This window comes from Rhipicephalus microplus, chromosome 4 (genome assembly GCF_043290135.1).
Source record: "Rhipicephalus microplus isolate Deutch F79 chromosome 4, USDA_Rmic, whole genome shotgun sequence".
Taxonomy (NCBI): domain Eukaryota; kingdom Metazoa; phylum Arthropoda; class Arachnida; order Ixodida; family Ixodidae; genus Rhipicephalus; species Rhipicephalus microplus.
This window is the reverse complement of record NC_134703.1, coordinates 192,235,526-192,251,918: the sequence shown is the minus strand read 5'-3', so window position 1 is coordinate 192,251,918 and position 16,393 is coordinate 192,235,526. Positions and strand designations below refer to the sequence as shown.

Genomic DNA, 16,393 nt, shown 5'->3' with positions numbered 1-16,393 from the left:
TTAGGATTGTTGTGAAGGCTAACGTCGTTTTCACGAGAGCACGAAGCACACCAAGGCGCAAAGCAGTGCATTACCATTGCGCTGCACTCGATCTCCACGGGGGGCATTGTGTAGCGGGTTCGCAAGTCCACGTGTTTGCAGGACTGGAGCCGTGATGGTGATGCGATCTCAATTGACGGCATCGGCTGCGCACATTCAACAACGTGGCCTGCGTCGTACACCACCCCACTGTCGATGAGACATTGCGATGTGTCGCTAGCTGTATCTACATACTTGTAGATGCTGGAAAAAGGCACTCTTATTGAAATTTTGAAACACCCGAACTAATTAGTATCCCAGGGCAGAAACTGCAGATGACGAGCGAGAACACTCACACAGTTTCACTTCTTACTAGCAATGTGGTTGGCGTCATCGCCGTGCTAATCGGCCGTTTGGAAAGTTTCTTGGCCCTGTGCATTGGGCTGCAAATAAAATAAATTCATACTTGCACTCAAAAACATTCGTTTTTGGCGTTAACCCTCGCGAGGCTGTTTGTTCGACAAAGTTCCTGCCAGAAGCAGATGGTACACGCACAGGAGCAGCAACTGCTGCAGCCCAGTTGATTGCCAAGTCCACAAACTGATGTCACACGCAAGAGGGCGTCACTCCAAGATCTCAAGACCAATATAAACTGACTCCCGAAATAAGTTCATTAATTTGGATAGTAGACTGCAGCTATCATATTTTGCCAATTATGCAGTACTCTGTGTGGCACAGACCCTGGATTTTGAGAAACAATTCTCCTGCTTCTTTCTTATGGCTGACTCCACATACGCACAGTGACGAAGTATTGCCCACGGGCGACATTTGAGCACCCCTGAGCTTGTGGACTGTTCCCTTGCATGACAAAACGGCACCCTGGCTATCACGAGCAAGAGCCCGTAGGAGGAAAGAAGACGGGGATGAGGGAACAAAATTGGAAATGGCAGGAGTGCGCACACCGTACTACGTGGCCGGAAGCACATAAACTCAGCTGCGATCAGCGGGCGAGCAGCGACGAGCTGGCTTTGTCGGCATAGACTTGCAAGAAGAAGGTCGCATCACCATTAAGCGCTCTGACGACAGAAGTTGCAAGACAGCAACTCGGCAACCTGTGATGCAGGCGTCCTGAGATGTAGAAGGAGACATCGGCATGTTTCAAGGGAGGCCGCTCGGGACGCAGCCGCAGCGCACAGCTAGCGCCGACGATCCTGGCACAAACCCCCTTTGAAGCAAGTTGCTGAAGACAATCCTCGGGTGGCCACGTCAGCGTGCAGCACTGGGTACCGCATGTGGCCACTAGGCCTAACCACCGTAGCATCCGCGACTTCACCAATATCAGGCGATGACGATGATAGGCGATCACGTTGGTGTGACGTCTCCGCAAACACGGACTGACCCCCGGTCCTTTCAAGATGTTTACGCTCGTTTCTTAAACCCACGCATTAACAAAGAGAAAAAGAAAACCTTCGGGGTAAGGAACAGGCATTGCGGAGTGGAGTACCTGGAAGGATTATTTCTATCGTTCTCGCGAGCCCCACCGCGCAGACACTAGGACCGGGCGGCGCCTTGTTGTCTACAGGCAGTCCAACAGTGTACTGTGGCAATAATCCGCGCGCACCTTTCAGATTTGTGGCATGGGGGAGCAGCAGAGCACCTTTTGTTGGTTCGGGGATTGCGACCCAGCTGCAGCGTCTGTGCCAGGTCCGGCCTTATTTTCCGTCAGCCTCCGTGGCTCCAGGGCTCATTACTGCGTTCTGCGCGGATGGCCACCCGCGGCGTTGAATGACGAAGAAGCGGCGGCTACGGACAATTTCGCGGGAGACACCGAGCTGCATGGAGACGTCGAGACTTGTTCTGGACATCGGCTCATGAAGTACCAGAAATTGGGACAACTTGTTCGGCCGAAAACATTTTGGCACAATGCAAACTCCGGACGTTGGCCATTACAGACGATGCACTTTGTCGGAAGCATTGGGACCATTGTTCGCCTGTAGTTAAAGTGTCTTCGGATGGCTCGCCCATCTCTCTCCCTGAGGCTTGAGTTTGAACATTGTTACTTGCTCGGCTTTGCTTGGGAAAGGGTTCTCCGCTGATGTGGGCCGCGAGGGCCGCGGTTGAAGATGACACACTCCGACTGACAAGAAAATATGCCGCGTCGATAGTGGCGATTGGTTTGGTGCCCCGGTAGGACGGAGTCGGGTCCTACGAAAAGGGACTACGAGAAAAAGCGACGGGAGGACGGAGATACGATGCAATGAGCTCGAGATGGTAGAGAGACGGAATGGAAAAGGAAGATAACGGTGTGAAGAGATAGCGAGGAGAGTCGATGAGATGATGGCTGAGGCAGGAATGGTATGACGAGGAATGAAAGTTAGAGATGGGAAACGAGGAAGCGAGTGATCGTGGGACGTTATGAAAGATGGAAATCGCTGGGAGAGATGACGAAGACGACGAAGACTATGAAGACTGACAACACTGACCATTCGTGAGACGAACTTTATGAACCCTATTTAGACGAGCTTTGCAGCAAGGGAAGCGACGTGTTGAGACATTGCGTGGTTTTATCCATTGACAACTTCATCATTTGTGTCTTAGTGTGTTTTCTTTATATATGCATACCCTTGTATTGTTACAGCTACTTTCTTTATGTGCCTGCCCTGTGTCGAACGTTGCGAGTGTCTAAATCATGTGTTATAATTCTGTGTAGTGGTTGATGTACGCGGGTATACAATGTTTGCAGTTAGTAATAAATTAAATGAATCAGTAATGATTCAGTAAACAGAAAACAGAATGTAGCGTCTCTTACTTCCCAGCCCCAGCACGAATCCCTGTATGTGAGAAGTGATTGAGACACATAGCCAAGAGGGAACCGGATAGACAAGGAATTTAGTGGTCTTCTCTCTCTTTGGAAATCGGTGGCGTAGCGGGGGACGTCTCAGGTGGTGGCAGCGGTGGGATTACTGCTGGGGCAACGGTGCGAGAATTCATCCTCGTACTAGGGAAGGAGAGGCGGCAAAATGAACGAGCAGGTTACCAAGATGACCGACAGAGACTACCCACTAGAAATGAGCGCGTTAATGTTAGCGGACATGGTTCCGTCGTTTATGGGCGGTGATACAGGTCCGGATGTTGGGGTCTTCTTGAAAATTTTGGAGCAGGTTGGTCGCTTGGGTGGATGGCGGGATAGTGAGCTTTTTGCATAGCACGATGCAAGATGGTAGGCGCGGTGCACGATTTTGCGTGGAGGGATGATGGCGTCGCTGCGGCTTCAACTTTTTCTGAGTTCAAATATTTGGCCCTCAAGAGGTTCGATACGGAGCCACTTATCTTCAAAATGGAAAGGTTTTTAAACGCAAGGCAGAAGGTAGATGAGGAGGTGCGGTCATTTGCAAGTCATTTGCGCATCCTCGGGACCGCCGCTCTGGCGAGCTCCGATAGTCAGGATCCGGTGAAAGCTTCACTGTGCCGCGAAATTCTAGCCGAACAATTGCTCGCAATTTTTATTAAGCCTGAGGGATCCGGTCCGCAGATTTGTTCTCTCTCGGGACCCGAAAACGTTTGACGAGGCCATTGCCATAGCGGTGAAGGAGGAACAGAATGAGAAAGTGTCGTGGAGCCATTCGTTACCCGTTCGATACGTAGAAGAGGACACGGATGTTCATCAGATGCATAGCCGCCTTGACCACCTCGAAAAACTTGTGGAGAGCTTGGCAGTATGCAATAAGGTGAAACAGAATTGGCAGGAACTCCCGAAGTAGCTACCTTATCCTGGCGGGTGCTATAACTGTGGCAGGTTCGGCCACTTTTGGCGAGAGTGCTATCGGTACCGGCGACGAAAGTGGAATTCGACGAGTGGCAGCCGCATTCAAAAAGACAAAGAGATGGTGACAAAATTCGAATCTGGAATTCTAGACGCAGCTCCTCCTCACGACAATGACGCGCAGAGGTTAATCGCGATCGTAAATATTCGCGAGGAAACAAGCTTCGTAAAAACGAGTCGCAGCTCACCGTGTGGGGATGTGGTTAATGTAATTTCTGTGATCCAGGAGAATGTTCCGCCATTGAGCGAGTGTGTGTTTGGGGGGAACGCTCGCACGCCGGTGCCACTGGATGAAACAAAAGTTGTAGAGGTTGCTAGAGCGGATACAGACGGTTTAGCTGCGGTTTCTACCTCGAAGGTCCCACGAGACGATGAGGCATTACCAGTAGGAGTAGCAGATATGGAGCTGGACGAGAATGGGTTTTCTGAGGATGCAGTTGTCGGAGTCTTGGTTGACATGGTGGTAGACCGAACGTTATAGAGAGTAGATGAGATTGAGGAATGCCTAGATCGCAATGGGGTGGTTTTTGTGAGGCCAGAAGGGAACTGCAGCACACTCGATGTACATCTCATCAAACCCGGGCGTGCGCAGCGGTGGCCTTATAAGATAGCTTCGCATATGCCCCACTCCGCGACTCAGTCAAGTAGGTTGAAGTTCGGACCATCTAACGAGGGTCCGGGACTCGGATTCGGGGAAGAGGTAGACGCTGAGTGTTCGGGGATCAGCTAGAGTCATAAGAGTCCGCAATGTTGTATGACATTTTATGTTCTATGATTTCTGCTCGGTCATTGTGCTTGTTACTTTAGGGGAGACCTTGTATCGAAGATTAAGTTTTTTATTTTGTTTTGCTTTGGCTTGTAGACTTGTTTTATTTTGTTGATTGTGTTTTGAAATGAGGCAGGTAGTTCGCTCGGTTATTATGGTTTTGTGTTGTTTGCGGCATCTGATGTTGATCACTGAGTGAGTGGTACCACCTGGGATCGATTAACACCTAATGATAGGGGAAGAGCATACAGTCAATGAATGTGAGGTTACCGAGATCTCGCCACTGTCGGAAAGGAAGCTGAGAAAGGGACTGTTTTAAGAAACAAAAAAGTTTAGAAAGTTCAAATTGAAATGGGTTCATGGCGTCTCCCCGCACGGAAGTGCCGCACCTCGTTAGGAAGCAGGGAGCGTCGTGATCGGTATTGATGTACAACGCCCAATGTCATAGTTGTATAGGACAGCATATACGCTACTTTCTCAGCCCATCCGAACACGCAATTCACGTTGAAAGTCCCTTTCCTTCACCGACAGGTGCAGCAGAGGCCGGGCAGGAGATGGTATGCGAGGGTAATTCAGTGTCGCCGCCTGTATGACCTATGTTCTCCCGCCATCCCGCTTTCCGTTTGGTTTGAGATGTTCGATAAGCTCTTAAAATTTTGTGCATTTGTGGAATGAAAGCGTATTGAAGTGTGTGTATTCTCTCTTAGGTTGTGCCGAGAGTGGACAGTGCAGGCGAAGTGTATGATGTGCTCGCATGGTAGTGAACCTTCCGCACACATGACTGAACATTGCGTGCCAAATCATTCGACGAGCAGCTGTGACCAGTGTGCGTTTTGTCCACGCGTCATCCACCAGTTTCTGCGGTGATTCTGAAGGTTTCAAGTGCGTTGTGCGCGGTAAAAACATGGAATCGAATTGCTTCGTGGTGGGTGATGATTCAGCGACAATCACAGATTGGTTCCTCTCAGCGACGCGCTGCCGCCAGGGCTGAATCACAAGTGTGCTGTGTTCGAATACCGTATTCCTAAGACTGCCGCAATGTCTCAATTTCGCTGCGCAACCCGAAGGGGCTATGCGCCCGCATTTCTCGTGTTTGAATTTCCCCTCTGGGAAAATTCTTCTGCAAGATGAAGGAATTGTGACGTCCCCGCAATCACGGACTGAACCCCGGTCCTTTCAAAATGTTTATGCTCGTTTCTTAAACCCACGCATTAAAAAAGAGAAAAAGAAAACCTTCGGGGTAACAAATAGGCATTGCGGAGTGGAGTACCTGGAAGGATTATTTCTACCGTTCTTGCGGGCCCCACCGCGCAGACACGAGGACCGGGCGGCGCCTTGTTGTCTACAGACAGTCCGACAGTGTACGGTAGCAATAATCCGCGCGCACCCTTCACATTTGTGGCATGGGGGAGCAGCAGAGCACCTTTTGTTGGTTCGGGGAATGCGACCCGGCTGCACAACTGTGCCGGGTCCGGCCTGACTTTCCGTCAGCCTCCATGGCTCCAGGGCTCATTACTGCGTTCTGCGCGGATGGCCACCCGCGGCGTTGAATGACGAAGAAGCGGCGGCTACGGAGAATTTCGCGGGAGAGACCGAGCTGCATGGAGACGTCGAGACTCGCTCTGGACATCGGCTCATCAAGTACCAGAAACCTGGACAATTGGTTCGGCCGCTAAAATTTTGCAGAATAATGCAAACTCTGGACGTTGGCCATTACAGACGACACACTTTGTCGGAAGCATCGGGACCATTGTTCACCCGTAATAAAAGTGTCTTCGGACGGCTCGCCCATCTCTCTCCCTGAGGCTTGAGTTTGAACATTGTTACTTCCTCGGCTTTGCTTGGGAGAGGGTTCTCAGCTGATGTGGGCCGCGGGGGCAGCCGTCGAAGATGACACACTCCAACTGACAAGAAAATATGCCGCGTCGATAGTGGCAATTGGTTTGGTGCCCCGATAGGGCGTAGTCGGGTCCTACGGAAACGGACTACGAGAAGAAGCGAAGGGAGGTTGGAGATACAATGCGATGAGCTCGAGATGGTAGAGAGATGGAATGGAAAAGGAAGATAACGATGTGAAGAGATAGCGATGAGAGTCGATGAGATGATGGCTGAGGCAGGAATGGTATGACGAGGAATGAAAGTTAGAGATGGGAAACGAGGAAGCGAGTGATTGTGGGACGTTATGAAAGAAGATGGAAATGGCTGAGTGAGACGACGAAGACAATGAAGACTGACAACACGGACCATTCGTGAGACGAACTTTATGCACCCTATTTAGACGAGCTTTGCAGCAACGGAAGCGGCGCGTTGAGACATTGCGTGGTTTTATTCATTGATAACTTCATCATTTGTGTCTTAGTGTGTTTTCTTTATATATGCATACCCTTTTATTGTTACAGCTACTTTCTTTATGTGCCTGCCCTGTGTCGAATGTCGCGAGTGTCTAAATCATGTGTTGTAATTCTGTGTAGTGGTTGATGTACGGGGGTATAGAATGTTTGCAGTTAGTAATAAATTAAATGAATCGGTAATGAATCAGTAAACAGAAAACAGGTTGTAGCGTCTCTTACTTCCCGGCCCCAGCACGAATCCCTGTGTGTGAGAAGTGATTGAGACACATAGCCAAGAGGGAACCGGATAGACAAGGGGTTGAGTGGTCTTCCCTCTCTTTGGAAATCGGTGGCGTAGGGGGGGACGTCTCATTGGCATTGCCAGCGGCAAGAATGGCGACATTCGTCGAGATCGTCGAGATACCCTTCTGGTACCGAGTACGACCAATCAAGACGCTGCCGTCAAGATAATCAATTGAGACAAGTGAGATCGGCCCGAATATTTAGTGGAACTATGAGGCTAGAGATGCCATACGTTGACTAGGACGGTTTAGCTTGTAGCGCGGTTGGAGTGTAAGCTTAGTGGGCCTGAGTTTGAATTTGAAGGTAATAATATTGGTTTTTGTGTATTTGTATATAGAAGGTGTGTCGTGTGGGTGCTTATTAAATGTGGTGTGTTGTTACCCGAGTCTTGTCTCGGTTCATCGCCCGCAGCAGCGGCCTGAGAATGGGGGACACTGGCCCTTTGATAATGCAGTTCTGGTGATGCAATCCGCATTTTCATTTTCCTGTCCTACCCACTTTGTATAACCCGAAACTACCAGTACAAACAGTGTTGCCAGAATAAAAGCCCCAGAGATGAAGAGACGTCTTGCTACTATACCGCTAGGTTAAGGGCGCTCCTCGCACCTATGGCGATGTGTTACGTTGACTTAGTGGTCACGACAGAGGGCTGCGCCTCTCCGGTGCTAGAAAAAGTGGTGGGGAGGATGAGCAATAAACCAAAACCAGCCAAAGGGAGTCGCTCTAAGCCCTGCAAATTCCTTGTTATAGCAATTATTCACAAAGTTCTTGTGGCAGCTTGTTCACATTGTACATGTGCATGTCTATTGCGCCAGTAGAAATTTCGGACCACGAGGTTGTTTGCTGACCCTTCAACACAAGATCAAATTAATAAATTTGTTGGAAAGTTAGTTGAATTCACTCTCTCAGCAACTCCTTGGTATTCCATTTTGCTCAAAGAGATTTGTAGTCTGGTTACACTGGCCTTATTACATTGCACTAGCTTGTTTTTTTTTGGAAGCGATAGGAAGAAACACAGATGAGCGCTGAAGAACTGGAGTTTATTTCCAAAAAGGAGCAGTATATATATAAAAAAAAAACACGTGAACAAAAGATAGCAAACCAATATTTGAAAAAAAAAAAAAAATCTGTCTACATCACTTTTGGTGGTCATGTGTGCAGATCAAATAGTGAACTTCTTTTTCCATCAAGGCAATGGACGGGATGCTCATACAGTTATTGTCAAGTGTCCCAATTTCCACTGCCTCAATTATCTCACGTGTTAAATGAGAACGACATTGCCACAGTGCTTGGCACCATCTGAATAGGTTTCACATTCAGGAGTGTCACACATGCTGCAATCAAAAGCCAAGTGCCCGTTGTTTAATTAGCGAATGTTGTTATTGTCGACATATTGAGCGCTAAGAGACAGGGACAGGAGAGAGTGGACACCACAATGCGGACACCACAACGCATTGTGTTTGCGTAATCAGTCTTTGACGCATTGGCCGATCTGACTGACATTCCGCATGTCAGCGGGATGCTGCGGATCACACCCTCTACACATTCTGTGTAGGCGTTTTGATGCTCCGCCTGGCAACCCGGCTCCTGCTGTTTTAGTGATGTGGTTTTCGCAGCAAGCTGGAACAACTTCTTAGAATGCCACTTTTTCCAGTTCATGGGTATAGACCATGGGTATAGACTATATTAGATGGGTGTAGACTGTATGGGTATAGACACCACGGGTATAGACCATATTCATTAGAGGACTGTAGCCTCGAACCAGTGCATTTTCGTCTCTCTCTCTTCACTGGCCGTTTGACCGCTGGTACGTGGCGATTGCCATGTTCTTCATACAAAAGAGGTCAATCTGGTCCCCTTCTTTTTTTTTAGTGCGCTAAAACAGTTGTGTTTCCGAAAAATTGAGATATTGGACGAGAACAGATCTGCCGCAGCTCTGTGTTTGGCTATGACAACTATCGAAAGCACGAAAGGCTGGCAGCCGAGACATGTGAGGTGTGCGTTCTTTCCAAATGACTTTATTTAATTTACAGGCCTTCTTCTCCGACAAATATTTTATTATAGGTACATATGTGGTGTCTGTCCTTGTGGCGGTTTTTTTCATTACACCAGTTTGTGATTCTGATGGGGTGCTGGTACACTTCATCATCTATAGCAAAGAGAAGCAATGTCAAAGCTGCCAGTACATACTCAGAATGTTTTGCCTAGAATTCTTCTCTTGTAGCATCAGCATCCCCTATTTCTATGCAACAGTGCCCGAGTTACATTGACTGCGACAAGTTAAATCTAAGCTTGTGCAGCTTCAAGATTATCGAATGAGCACTTTCAAAATTGCATGACAGAGAGGCCCACATGACATAAGTGTTTTTTGGCCTGGGAACGGGCTTCTAGCGTTTCTAGTGTTTTTTTCAACGGCACATCACTTCTCAACTTGTCAATTTTTCGACTATAACTGGGGCAGTTTTGTGACAACCACACTTTCTTTTTTTTTGCTGCTGCTTCAGTATCGTGAGTAACCGACCCTCAATCATGGAAGCCAGGTCAATAACTGAACACGTCGCCTCGTCGTGGTGATTATTAAAGAAAACACAAAAAACTAGTTGCTTTTTAGGGTTTATGGGTCGGAGTCAACTTGCACCGTGCTGCTATGTGGAAATTTGAGCTCATCCATCGTACATTCGTTTTATTAGACTGCGCAGTGATGAGACACAAGTTTTCGACTATGACAATGACACAAATTAACAGAGGCATCATTGTTTAATTTTTCTTCCTTCATTCCATAAATTTTGTATTGTGAGGTTCTGAGCTGAACCAGATGATCTGCTAGGAATTTTAGAGTTACAATAAACACAAAGAGTCATGGCAGAGAAATACAAGAGTCATTTTGAATGCTAATACGCGCCGAAAATGTAGCTGGACAGTAGCTTATGTATTCGCTTGTCTCCCTTTACATTTTACCCGTTACTTTGAGATTTATCAGAAAATTTTAACGCTAGTGCATACTCCCGAAACCCCACAAGCTTCTATAACAAAGCATACTATCCAATTACCCATGCATTTACATGTGCTGGTTAAGGAATGCATTGAAATTGTACTCGCCTCAGGTCTATCGTTGGCACCATTGTGGGAATATGTTGTGGTTTTACACTCATGAAACATTGCTGTTTGACCGTGTACTGTGAATAACAGCAATGCGTGTATGCTGTATACACCACCCCACACACCAACACTGCGGCGCAGAACTGCAGGCTAGATAGCGCTGCGGAGGAGCAGCCTCCTTGTGAAATTGGTCCATAAGGCACAATGGCCGTCTTCATTTTATTGAATTCAGAAGTAGGCCATGCCTCCTCAATGAGGCCACAGTGAGGCTTGTTGCATTTCAGTATGTCCTCGCCTTATGCCTTGGGTAGCCCGCTTTTTCTATGCGAAAAACTTGCTGCATGAACGATTCAAGTGCATGCACGTATGACAGAGATACAAATCATAACAATGCCTTTGTTAAGATCTCTTGTGCTCTTGTCAGTGCAGTGAACCTATTTGATCTTTGTAATTATGCTCTACTGCTGGTTTTTTATTTCTGCTGTTATTGTAAATATTGCGTGTTATTGTAAATAGTGCCGTGTTTTGCTTTCTTTTAATTTTATCTATTATGTTTTCATTTGCCCACCCCTCGTGTAATGTCTCTCTGGATCCTTGGAGTACTAATAAACAAATAAATGTTGTACAGAATGTTTCTATTCACATAGACGAAGAAAAATCTGAACTAAGGTACTACTTTGTTGCTCATGCTATGCGGTTAAGCACTGCTTGGTTGGTCGGGAGACACAAGTGAATTGTACACTTTTCTCAGTAAATACTATTTTATTCATTCTTTGTTTCAATAGGAGCCTGCACATGTTTCAGTATGGATGCCCATGATGCTAATAATCACTCTGTGAATCAGATGTTCAATGAACTTGGCTATTTCGTCTAGCATCACCTTTTTCCATGAACTACCTCACTATGCATAGGTTGGCGTTCTGATATATTCATCAAATCATATTTTTTTGGATATTTGCACATCGTATTAAAAAAAAGACAATATCGTGCACAGTTTCACAATGTTTCACGCTGCTCTGCATTTAGAGCCAAGATGTGTAATGGTGGCCTTCTTTTGGTGAGGAGAACCTCTGTAGATGGCGCCTCAGCAATTTCTGGACCAGAGTACTTAGAAGATTGTGCATGAAGGTCAGCACTTGCGAGGGAGGATAGAACTTGAGGCCGTAAACAAAACGAACAGCTCTGGATGTCTCAGACTGACATCGTCTCCACGAAACTTGAAGCTGACGTGCTGTCATGCACAGCCTCGTGCTTAGGACGCAAAAACAACGCAAAAATGGAGACTGAAGAAGAGATGATCAAAGCTCGTCCTTATGCCTTCAGGTGGAGTTGCAAGACAGTTTCAAGCGCCATGCCTTTTATTGCAGCGCAGGTGTGCACGCATGCAATATGACATTATAGTAGTGGCAATAGATGTGGTCCTGTGTCAGATATAACAATACAAGCGAAACCTAAGTGACAGGAAACTGACTGAAAAGAGCTACCTTCACACTTTATACATGCAGCAGACCTTTGGAAATATTTTTCTTGTAGAATAAATTTTCCATGACTCCAAGCAACAGCTCTCTATTCAACAGCTGGTATAAATTGCTGACAAATATTACTGCTCAATAATACGAGATTGCGAAGCTGACACCTTAATTTGATATTTGACTTGCAAAGGTTCTTTTGATGACAGAACTTGGATTTACTCTAGCATAACCACAAGGGGCACGTACTTCTGTCAAGTTCACCAGCTAAGTGCATTCTACAACACGTGCAGATCGGTTTGCGCGAAGGTTTGTCAAAAAAATGGTAGCGGCTTAGCTCAGCTATGTTAGGATATACGTAGCGTCACCAAAGGTTCAGCTGATTATTTTTAGCTTTCCAGAGTGTCTAGGATTAGCTTGATTATCGTGTTTACTGCTGCTGCAATGACACGCACACGGCATACATATTATGCAGCACATGTATATTTTCTGCTCAACGTCCAAGTAGCTTCTCTATGGCCACAAAGACGGCTCAGTGGTCAGTGAAGTAACACGCTGCCGTCTCTATGGCCCCAACGCGGTATTTGGAATTGTCTTTTTGTGATAGCATAGCAGCGCCCGTGCTGGCGCCAATATGTCTGTCAAGGTCATGACGTCTCTCCTCTGGAAAGCTTTCCTGATTTTCTAGAATTAGCTGATTATTATGCTTACAGCTGTTCCAATGACACACACACGGTATACGTATTATGTGACACATGTGTATTTATTTCGCTGGGCAACTACTTCGGGATCCGATGAGTTAAGCTTCTCCACGCTACTGCACCGTTGAGCAGCATTTGCACTTTCCTTCTCCATGGCTATACCACAGTGGCAAACGCCAGTCAGAGGCGCTATCAAGTGGCTCCAGCGCAGTATCAGATGGCGACTGCACAGGGAAGGCGCGCGCGTTGGCGTCCATATGTCTACCAAGGCTATGACGGCACTCCTCTGGAAAGCACACACTGGTGGCGGCGAGTCGCGCGCGGCCGCGGCCGAGTGCGAGGGAGGTGCCGGCTCCGGTGCGTGACACCACTGATCATCTGCGCAGCGCATCGAATTGCGCGCACACCGGCGGCGAGCCGCGCGCGGCGGCGGCGGAGTATCATTGCGCATGCGCAGGCCGGTGCCACGTGAAATTGGCTCAGCGAGGCCAGTGTAGCTAACGCTACAAAAATCACTATGTTTTTTAAAGAGACTAATTCAAGTTCATTCTGACAGCTTAGTGGCTGGATTAACTACTAGGAAGAACTGGGTGCACGAGAAACAGATTCAGCATGCAAAAATTGAAGATAAAACGCATTGATAACCGGTGTTTGATTTGAATAGGCATGGTAACGAAGGAGTTAACCACACCTGCAAAGCCTAATGCACCAAGAGTTTAATTGCAGGTAATCAAAATATCACATTGTAGTCATGAACACATTACTGCCGAAGCGCCAAGACATAAATCTAAAGCAAGTACAAGCTTCGGTTACGGGCCGCAAAGCACAGAACGACAACCTGATAAGCTCAAGATGGAGGGCACCAGCATCAATGGGTGCAACCGTGTTCTATTTCTTTCAGCCCTGCAGTCGGCTCGCCGAACGTGTGCCTGCAGATGCTAGAGGGACCCTTAACAAACGACTCGGTGCGGGTGTATACATGTGGAGGGGCTAAACACCTTTTCTATTGGCTAATGGGCCCTGTTGTTTCCACACTGCTAAAGAGAACTTCTGCTATATCACCGCTGATCAGCTTCGTCGTTGTGCCATTAAAAGAGCGCTGGCACACATGGTGGTGTGAGCTTTGATGACCTCCCATTTTTTTGTGTGTGTGTGCACAATTTTTCTTTTTTCAAGCATTGTATTGCACAGGCTCATCATCAGCTGGAAACAGTATTTTTGTCATTTCAGCTGCCTGTTTGATTCGTTGGGTTTATTGCCCCATTTTTTCTTTTGCACAATGTTGTGTGTTTATATATGTGATCACATGCAGGGAATGCTGGGTGGTTAGTCTGGGTCTATCATTGTTTGTGTGCTCTTTTTGCATGTTTGTATGAATGTTGCGCTACTTTTCTCTGTCTGTACTTGTCAACATTACTGACAAGTCTTGTTAAGGGACAGAGAAACTCTCCTGAGGACTGTTTGTTTCTTTGTTGGGGGAAAAAGGGCTGGGCCTGAGCTTGCTTCATGTGTGTACTCCTACTCGCTGCAGCGTCCCAGCACGCAGCTGGAATGGCTCCTCCGCCCTACTTCCCGTCCCCGGGCCCTTACTACTGCCCCCCTCCGCCTGCGTACACGCCCAGCCAAGGGGTGGACTATGGCTTCAACATTCCCTACGATGTGTTTCCCGATGCCCCTCCAGGTGAGAAGCGACGCTTTGTTCCTTTCTTTATTGATTTATTCTGAACAGTGTTGCAATTCTCTCGAGAAGCACAGCTAAAGGCAAACATTGCCTGAGCTAGGGCTGTGCCACCCATACAGCAGCAGCAGAAAGGCGACATTTGCAACCATACATGGAAATCAATCACTGCACTTGTTTTACATAGATGAGTTGTACAATTATTCAAGCTATAGAGCAAAAACGCAGCATTGTACAGTTGGATAGGTACTTACCGAGCATTAACAAAAGTAGGAGGGCAAAAAAAATGAATGTACAGTCGATCGCGGATACATCGAAAGTCTAAGCGAATTGCGAAATAACTCAGTGTATCAACAATTCAACACAATAAAAGCTTATATTATTGCATTGGAGCTATCAAAGCTGCTTTTTGGGAATCATATCAAGTGTTATAATGGCTATTGGCTTACAGTATGCTTAAAAAATGGCTTCTTTTTGCAAGTTACTGCACTTCATCTCATGTGTAAATAAGTCTGTAGACTTGTCTTGCCTTTTGTACGCTATCTTGTTCATAAAGTCATCTTCATTAATCAAGCATTGGAGCTTTCAAAATAAGCAGTCTCTGCCTCTTCAGCCTCAACAGTGGTGATTGGCGGTGAGCGTCGATGCAGGCTCTGTAATGCGGTAAAATCTTGTTTAGCAGGGGAGCTAGCAGCTTCACAACCTCACGGGTCCACTTCCGCGGCACCCGCAATATCAGCCATGATATTAGCATCGATGCAGTCATAAACAGTGATGTTGTCATCTGTGCTGATAAAGTTGCTTTCTGTACTACTACCCAAGGTTGGGCCTATAAATGCTAATAAGTAGCCAAATTCACTGAGGCACCGTACGGCATTGTCAGCTAAGAGAACACACTCTAAATTGTCACCAAAGCCTACGAGGAAACTGTGCACGACGACGCCTTGCTTGACGTCGTTACAAGCACCAGTCATCATTTTTATCGCTACGAGAGAGATGTAATGCTTAGTTCCAATCCTAATGGAATATTGAGCCGTAATGAAGTGAGAACTATTGAAGTGCGCAAGGTGAAAGTGATAACGCGGTCCACACACAACAAACAAAACGATTATGTACCCCACCATTGATATCTTGGCGATGGTGATGACACTAGGGAACTTGTAGTACTAAGCAAAAAAGCAAGCAAAGGCGTAGCCTCTGAGATCTGTATTTCATAACCAGAAACGCCAGAAATGCGTCACGAGGTTGCAGATCTGGAAGGCTATGCTGTTCGGGCCCGCATGCCATAATGCGTGAGCAAACGAGGAATAGGATGCACACATTGGGACAGGGCCGCCAAGTCAGTACTTTGCATTCATGTGATTTTGGTGTCCTTGGAAGTTGGTTCCTTTGAAAACACTGCATTCCAGCGTTACAACCTATAACGCATTGTGCACCGTTGCACTCACAAAAAGCACTGTGCTGCCAACGAATTACACCTCCTTTTTGTCACCTGCGCACAAGGAGGAAACGAAACTTGTTAAAACGCAGCCAGAAAATGTGCAATCTTCGTCAGAATAAATGCACTTTCTGAACTTTGTTCCAGCACAGCGCTTGATATATTGGATGTTACGCTCCGCGGGTGTTTGATTTTTGTGTGCAATAGTTCTGTACATTTACATGGGAAATTGAAGGAGATTCATCAACTGTACGGTATAGATATAATGAATAATTCGATATATCTGGGACCGATTGTATAACTCCTGAGAAAAATAACAATAAATACAATTGACGTCCGATTTCTTTGACCCTCAAGGGACTGCAAAAAGGTCCGGGAAATTGAACAGTCTTGAAAAACGAATGCAAGCAAAAAGTCATTTTTAATTGGTATTTTTTGCTGACAGAGTCGCGGTAAGAGTACAGCGTTCTCTTGCAATTCAGCAAATGCATCATTTAGGTGGCTCTCAGAAGAGCAGAAGCAAAGAAAAAAAAAAGAAATCTGACGTGCCCATTAGTACAGCATTTGTAAACACCTAGGCGCAAAAAAAAAGTTGCTTATTTTCGTTTGCACAGAGTTACACTTGCCCGTGATGTCTGCCTTAATTTAAGCTAACATTGTGGAAATCGAGCGCACCCTCTCCTTTTGCACCTCGTTCCCCAGCTTGCTTGAGCGCCAGGAACATGGCCATTGTGGTTTCACTGCCAGGCTCTTTTGTCTGCTGCGAGC

At 46.8% G+C, this 16,393-nt stretch overlaps 1 protein-coding gene across 4 annotated transcripts in view; it reads left to right on the top strand.

Annotated features, from left to right (window-relative positions):
• LOC119183412 (WW domain-binding protein 2-like) overlaps positions 1 to 16,393 on the top strand; it is a 121,555-nt gene that overhangs the window by 56,536 nt on the left and 48,626 nt on the right. For all 4 annotated transcript variants that reach the window (XM_075893897.1, XM_075893896.1, XM_075893893.1 and 1 more), the window contains exon 5: positions 14,041 to 14,190. In XM_075893897.1, the coding sequence (XP_075750012.1) occupies positions 14,041 to 14,190 (150 nt within the window). The remainder of the gene's footprint in view (positions 1 to 14,040; positions 14,191 to 16,393) is intronic.